The sequence below is a fragment of the Scyliorhinus canicula genome, unplaced genomic scaffold (assembly GCF_902713615.1).
Source record: "Scyliorhinus canicula unplaced genomic scaffold, sScyCan1.1, whole genome shotgun sequence".
NCBI lineage: Eukaryota > Metazoa > Chordata > Chondrichthyes > Carcharhiniformes > Scyliorhinidae > Scyliorhinus > Scyliorhinus canicula.
Genome location: NW_024056025.1, coordinates 575,987 through 583,318, shown reverse-complemented (window position 1 = coordinate 583,318; position 7,332 = coordinate 575,987). Strand labels below are relative to the sequence as shown.

The following is a 7,332-nucleotide window of genomic DNA, read 5'->3' as shown; positions in this document are numbered from 1 at the left end:
GTGGGAAGGGATACAGATTCCCATCTGAGCTGGAGATTCATCGACGCAGTCACACTGGGGAGAGGCCATTCACCTGCTCTCAGTGTGGGCATGGATTCACTCGATTAAATCACCTGCAGGCACACCAGCGAGTTCACACTAGGGAGAAGCCATTCACCTGCTCTCAGTGTGGGAAGGGATTCATTGATTCCTCCACCCTACAGACACACCAGCGAGTTCACACTCAGCAGAAGCCATTCACCTCCTCTCAGTGTGGGAAGGGATTCATTGATTCATCCACCCTACAGACACACCAGCGAGTTCATACTGGAAAGAGGCCGTTCACCTGCTCTCAGTGTGGGAAAGGATTCATTGATTCATCTGCCCTGCAAAGACACCAGCGAATTCACACTGGGGAGAAGCCGTTCACCTGCTCTCAGTGTGGGAAGGGATTCATTGATTCATCCGCCCTGCAAAGACACCAGCGAATTCACACTGGGGAGAAGCCGTTCACCTGTTCTCAGTGTGGGAAGGGATTCATTGATTCATCTGCCCTGCAGAAACATCAGCGAATTCATACTGGGGAGAAGCCATTCACGTGTTCTCAGTGTGGGAAGGGATTCCTTGATTTATCCCACCTGCGGATCCATCAGCGAGTTCACACTGGTGAGCGCCCGTTCATCTGCTCTTACTGTGGGGAGGGGTTCACTCAGTCATCCACCCTGCAGACACACCAGCGAGTTCACACTGGGGAGAAGCCATTTACCTGCTCTCAGTGTGGAGAGAGATTCAGAGCTTCTTCCAGCCTGCGGAACCATCTGCGAGTTCACACTGGGGAGAAGCTGTTGACGTGCTTTCAGTGTGGGAACACATTCAGTGATTTATCCACGCTGCAGAGACATCAGCGAATTCACACTGGGGAGAGGCCGTTCACCTGCTCTCAGTGTGGGAAGGGATTTATTGATTCATCCATCCTGCAGAGACATCAGAGAATTCACACTGGGGAGAAGCCATTCACCTGCTCCCTCTGTGGGAATGGATTCACACAGTTATCCAGTCTGCAGGCACATCAGCAAGTTCACACTGGGGAGAAGCCGTTCATCTGCTCTTAGTGTGGGAAGGGATTACATAGAAACATAGGAAATAGGAACAGGAAGAGACCATTTGGCCCTTTGCTCCTGCTCCGCCATTCATTATGATCATGGCTTATCATCCAACTCCATAGCCTAATCCCGCTTTCCCCTCCATATCCTTTGATCCCCTTTGCCCTCAGTGCAATATCTAACTGCTTCTTGAAAACATACAATGTATTGGTCTCAACTATTTCCTGTGGTAATAAATTCCACAGGCTCCCCACTCTCACCATATGGGGCTATTTAGCTCACTGGGCTAACTCACTGGCTTTGAAAGCAGGCCAGCAGCACGGTTTGATTCCCGTAACAGCCTCCTTGAACAGGCGGCGGAATGTGGCGACTAGGGGCTTTTCACAGTAACTTCATTGAAGTCTTCTCATGACAATAAGCGATTTTCATTTTCATTACACTCTCTGGTTGAAGAAATTTCTCCTCATCTCTGTCTAAATGGTCTCCCCCATATTCTCAGACTGCGACCTCTGGTTCTGTACACTCCGACCATCGGGAAAATCTTTCCTGCATCTACCCTGTCAAGTCCTGTTAGAATATTATAGATTTCTAGAACATAGAACAGTACAGCACAGAACAGGCCCTTCGGCCCTCAATGTTGTGCCGAACAATGATCACCCTACTTTAAACCCACGTAACCCGTATACCCGTAACCCAACAATCCCCCCATTAACCTTACACTACGGGCAATTTAGCATGGCCAATCCACCTAACCCGCACATCTTTGGACTGTGGGAGGAAACCGGAGCACCCGGAGGAAACCCACGCACACACAGGGAGGACGTGCAGACTCCACACAGACAGTGACCCAGCCGGGAATAGAACCTGGGACCCTGGAGCTGTGAAGCATTGATGCTAACCACCATGCTACCGTGAGGCCCCCTCATTCTTCTGAACTCCAGCGAATACAATCCTAACCGATTCAATCTCTCATATGTCATTCCCACCATCCCAAGAATCAGTCTGGTAAACCTTCGCTGCACTCCCTCTAGAGCAAGAACATCCTTCCTCCGATAAGGAGACCCAAACTGCTCACAATATTCCAGGTACGGCCTCGCCCAAGAACAATACAGCACAGGAACAGGCCCTTCGGCCCTCCAAGCCTGCATCAACCATGTGTTCTATCTAGACCAACCGCCTGTATCCTTCTATACCCCATCTGTTCATGTGCCTGTCCAGATAAGTCTTTAAGGTCGCTAACGTATCTGCCTCAACCACCTCGCTTGGCAGTGCATTCCAGGCCACCACCACCCACTGAGTAAAAAAAACTCCCCCCACACATCTCCACTGAACCTTTCCCCCCTCACCTTGAACTTGTGGCCCCTTGTAATTTTCAATTCCGCCCTGGGAAAAAGCCTCCAACTGTTCACCCTATCTATACCCCTAATAATTTTATAAACCTCTATCAGGTCACCCCTCAGCCTCCGTCTCTCTAAGGAGATCACATCAATCCCAGTTTATTCAATCTCTCCACATAGCTAATACCCTCCATACCAGGCAACATCCTGGTAAACCTTTTCTGTACTCTCTCCAAAGCCTCCACAACCTTCTGGTAGAGCAGTGACCAGAATTGGGACACAGTATTCCAACTGTGGCCCAACCAACATTCTATGTAATTGTAACAATTTTTGAGCTTTTATACTCAATACCCCGTCCTATGAGGGCAAGCGTGCTGTCTGCTTTCTTCACCACCATTTCCACCTGTACTGCCACTTTTAAGTATCTGTGGACCTGCACGCCCAGATCTCTCTGTGTCTCTATGCTCCTGATGGTCGGCATCTCCACATCATGAGTGTTAAATGCTCTCAGTTCTCTCTATTATGAATCTTTGTTGCACCTTATCCAGTGCCTCTATTTTCTTTTTCTAAATGGAGATCACCCATGTTGTCAGTGCTCCCAGTGTAGTCTAACCCTGGTTGTAAACAAGTTGGACATTTCCTCCATGCTTTTCAATTCTATCCCTCTGGAATGGAACCCTAGATATGGGCCCCACACTTTAAGAAAGATGTGACGTTCTTTGAGAAGGTGTGGAGGACATTTACAATAATAATAATCTTTATTATTGTCACAAGTAGGCTTACATTAACAGTGCAATGAAGTAACTGTGAAAATCCCCTAGTCACCACACTCCGACGCCTGTTTGGGTACATTGAGGGAGAATTCAGAATTTCCAATTCACCGAACAAGCACATCTTTTGGGACTTGAGGGAGGAAACTGGAGCACCCGGAAGAAACCCACGCAGACATAGAACATCGACATAGAACAGTACAGCACAGAACAGGCCCTTCAGCCCTCAATGTTGTGCCGAGCCATGATCACCCTACTCAAACCCACGTATCCACCCTATACCCGTAACCCAACAACCCCCCCTTAACCTTATTTTTTTTATTAGGACACTACGGGCAATTTAGCATGGCCAATCCACCTAACCCGCACATCTTTGGACTGTGGGAGGAAACCGGAGCACCCGGAGGAAACCCACGCACACAAGGGGAGGACGTGCAGACTCCACACAGACAGTGACCCATCCGGGAATCGAACCTGGGACCCTGGTGCTGTAAAGCAACAGTGCTAACCATTGTGCTAGAATTGCACCAGGGATAAGGAACTCCAGTTAGTTTGAGAGACTGGAGCAGCTGAATTTCTCTCTCAGATCACAGCATCTGGAGGGTGGGGAATGGGGCCATTCAGCCCTTTGAGACCAAGTTGGCGCTCTGTGGAGCAAGCCAGTCTGTCCATTGTCCTGTTCTATCCCCAAATTTGTGCAGGTTTATTTCTCTCAGTGCCTGTCCAATTTCCGTTTGAAATCCTTCCGTCACCTCTGCATCTCCTACCCTCATAGGCAGTAGGTTCCAGGTCATTACCACTCGCTTTACATGTACACAAGGCGGCTAAAGCACAGAGGAGTCTATTTGGCCCATTTTTCCCATGCCAGCTCTTTGTCCAGCGTCCCATTTAATCCCATAGTTCGACTATTTTGTTTTCTTTTTCGGAATATATCAAATGGCAGTCCAATGAGGCTCGACCACCATTTACAGACAGTGTATTCCAAATCACAACAACTCACTGTGTTTTACAACAAATAATTGTGCTTATTATGTGTCTGGAGGTTCACAGAGTATTCAAAATGATGTCAACGCCGTGGTTATTACACAAAATTAAGACTCAGTCTTCATCAATGATTCTGGTGAGGACACCGAGTGTAATATATCCGAGTTTATGGACAATTAGAACAAATGTACATTTCTATAAAACCTCTCACTACCACTGGACCTCCGAAAGTGTTTTAAAGCCAATGGAGTACTTTTGAAACATATTCACTGTTGTAATGTAGGAAGCTGTAAGTACTCATGTGTAATCACATTTAGTTCTAAAATTGTTATTTTCATATTGTATTCACTGTCATTAGTAACAAGGTCAAGGAAGCCCTTTTATACCTCGAACATGTGGCTTCCTGCAGCCATTTCACCTTCTGTACTGTTTCTATATTAACTATGTATTGATTTCACAGCAAAAAATTATAATTAAATTGATGATTATTCAGTAGTGAACATTGGTTATCATTAGTGAATTGGTGTATCAGGTAATTGTATTGCAAAGACTAGATCTTTGTTTCAAAAAATAACACGACCAACCAAAATGTTTCCAGAGACTGCAGAGCTATCAGAATTTGTTTGCAAAAATTAATTACTCAATAATTTTGAGAAGTTACTCCATTAATAAAGTCACCAGCAGTTCTGTAGAATCCTTGCAAGACAAGATCACAGAACACAGCATTAGACATTATATCCTGTCAAGAATATGTGGGCTAGGCAGTGGTGGAATGGTATTGATTTTTTAAAAAAAAATTTAGAGTATCCAATTATTTTTTTTCCAATTAAGGGGCAAATTAGCTAGGCCAATCCACCTACCCTGCACATCTTTGGACTGTGGGGGCGAAACCCACGCAAACACGGGGAGAATGTGCAAACTACACACGGACAGTGACCCAGAACCGGAATTGAACCTGAGACATTGGGGCTGTGAGGCAGCAATTCTAACGACTGACTCACCGTGCTGCCCTGTATTGTTACTGGGCAAGTAAACCAGAGACCCAGGTTAATGCTCTGGGGATCTGGGATTGAATCTGCCTGTGATAGATATTGAAATTGAATAAAAGTCCCGAATTAAGTCTGATGATAACATTGTCGATTGTTGTAAAAATCCATCTGGTTCACTAATGTACTTCAGGAAATCTGCTCTTCTGACGTGGTCTGGCCTACATGTGACTCCAGATCAACAGCAACGTTGTGGTTAACTTGAACGTGCCCTCTGAAATAGCCTCACAAGACACGCAGTTCAAGGGCAATTGGAATGAGCAGTAAATGCTGGTCCAGCCAGTGACACCCATCTCCCATGAATGAATAATTTTTAAGAACACTTTTCAATTTGAAGACAAGTAAGAAACTATCTCTTTGATTGGATTGGTTTATTATCACGTGTACCGAGGTACAATGAAAAGTATTGTTCTGCGTACAGTCCAGACAGATCGTTTCATACATGAAAAAATAAAGTTCTGATCTTGGCAGTTTGCTCAGTTCACAAAAGAATTTAATGGCGTTATAGACACCGATTAATATATATATTTTTTTTAATAAACAATTTCATTGAGGTAGTTTTTGGCTTTGTGAACAGCTACAGACATCAACAGAAAGAAAGCAAAAAAGGCAAAAATGTGCAAACATCCATGTACTTTCAATACTTCAATCGTAACATACTGCACAAGCCTCTCCCACCGGTACTACCCGCCATATTTTCCCTCCGACACTACTCTACCCCCTCCCCACCCATCCCCTGCTGACGCTCACTCTCCCGCAAAGAAGTCAATAAATGGTTGCCACCTCCGGGCGAACCCCTGTACAGATCCCCTCAAGGCGAACTTAAGTTTTTCCATACCCAGGAAACTCGACATGTCCGCAAGCCACAACTCAGTCTTTGGGGGCTTTGAGTCCCTCCACGCCAATAGTATTCGTCGCCGGGCTATCAGGGAAGCAAAGGCCAAAACATCAGCCTATTTCTCCCCCTGAACTCCTGGGTCTTCCGAAACCCCACAAATTGTCTCATCACCACCCTTGTTTTTAGCACCCGGGACATGATCCCCGCAACTCCCTCCCAGTACCCCCTCAGCTTAGGGCATGCCCAAAACATGTGAACCTGGTTCGCTGGTCCTCCTGCGCACCTAGCACATTTGTCCTCTATCCCAAAGAATTTGCTCATCCGAGCCCCCGTCACATGGTGATCGACCTTAAATTGAATCAGCCCGAGCCGAGCACATGTCGCGGTCGAATTTACCCTACTCAGGGCCTCTGCCCACAGCCCGTCCTCCATTTCCCCGCCTAGCTCCTCCTCCCATTTAAGTTTCAGTTCCTCTGTCTGGGACCCTTCCTCCCTCATGAGCACCTTATAAATTCCCGAGACTCTACCCTCCCCTTCTTCCCCCTTAGAGACTATTCTGTCTAGGATCCCCATTGGCGGGAGGCGTGGGAAAGATGGGACCTGTCTACGAACAAAGTCCCGCAACTGTAGGTACCTAAAATCATTTCCCCTTACCAACCCAAATTTCTCCTCCAAGCTCCTCAAACTCACAAAGCTCCCTTCCAGGAACATATCACCCACCTCCCAGCCGAACCATTGAAAGCTGCAGCAAGGCTGTGCAGTTGAATGTTGCACAGGGCCATTGGGTACTGTGCTGCCAGCTGTTTCTGTAGCATAGAGGTTATCACATTCATCTAATGCACGAAAGGTGTCTGATCCGAAATTGGCAGAAGCATTAAATGCTTCTAATTTATGATGTGGAGATGCCGGCGTTGGACTGGGGTGGGCACAGTAAGAAGTCTTACAACACCAGGTTAAAGTCCAACACGTTTGTTTCGAATCACTGGCTTTTGGAGCGCAGCTCCTTCCTCAGTGAATGAAGATGTGGGTTCCACTCAAACACACATGGGCAGCGTGGTAGCACACGTGGATAGCACTGTGGCTTGACAGCGCCAGGGTCCCAGGTTCGATTCCCCGCTGGGTCACTGTCTGTACAGAGTCTGCACATTCTCCCTGTGTCTGCGTGGGTTTCCACCGGGTGCTCTGGTTTCCTCCCACAGTCTAAAGACGTGCAGGTTAGGTGGATTGGCCATGCTAAATTGCCCTTAGTGTTCAAAAATATTTGGAGGGGTTATT

The 7,332-nt window shown here is 46.8% G+C and overlaps 1 protein-coding gene across 1 annotated transcript; it reads left to right on the top strand.

The window, feature by feature from the left end:
• Positions 1 to 326: 326 nt before the first annotated feature.
• LOC119961671 (oocyte zinc finger protein XlCOF6-like) lies at positions 327 to 1,091 on the top strand (the record flags this gene model as incomplete). Its single annotated transcript, XM_038788965.1, has 1 exon — positions 327 to 1,091. A coding segment is annotated over one exon (765 nt), but the record flags the coding sequence as incomplete, so codon positions are not given.
• Between the last annotated feature and the right edge of the window lie 6,241 nt (positions 1,092 to 7,332).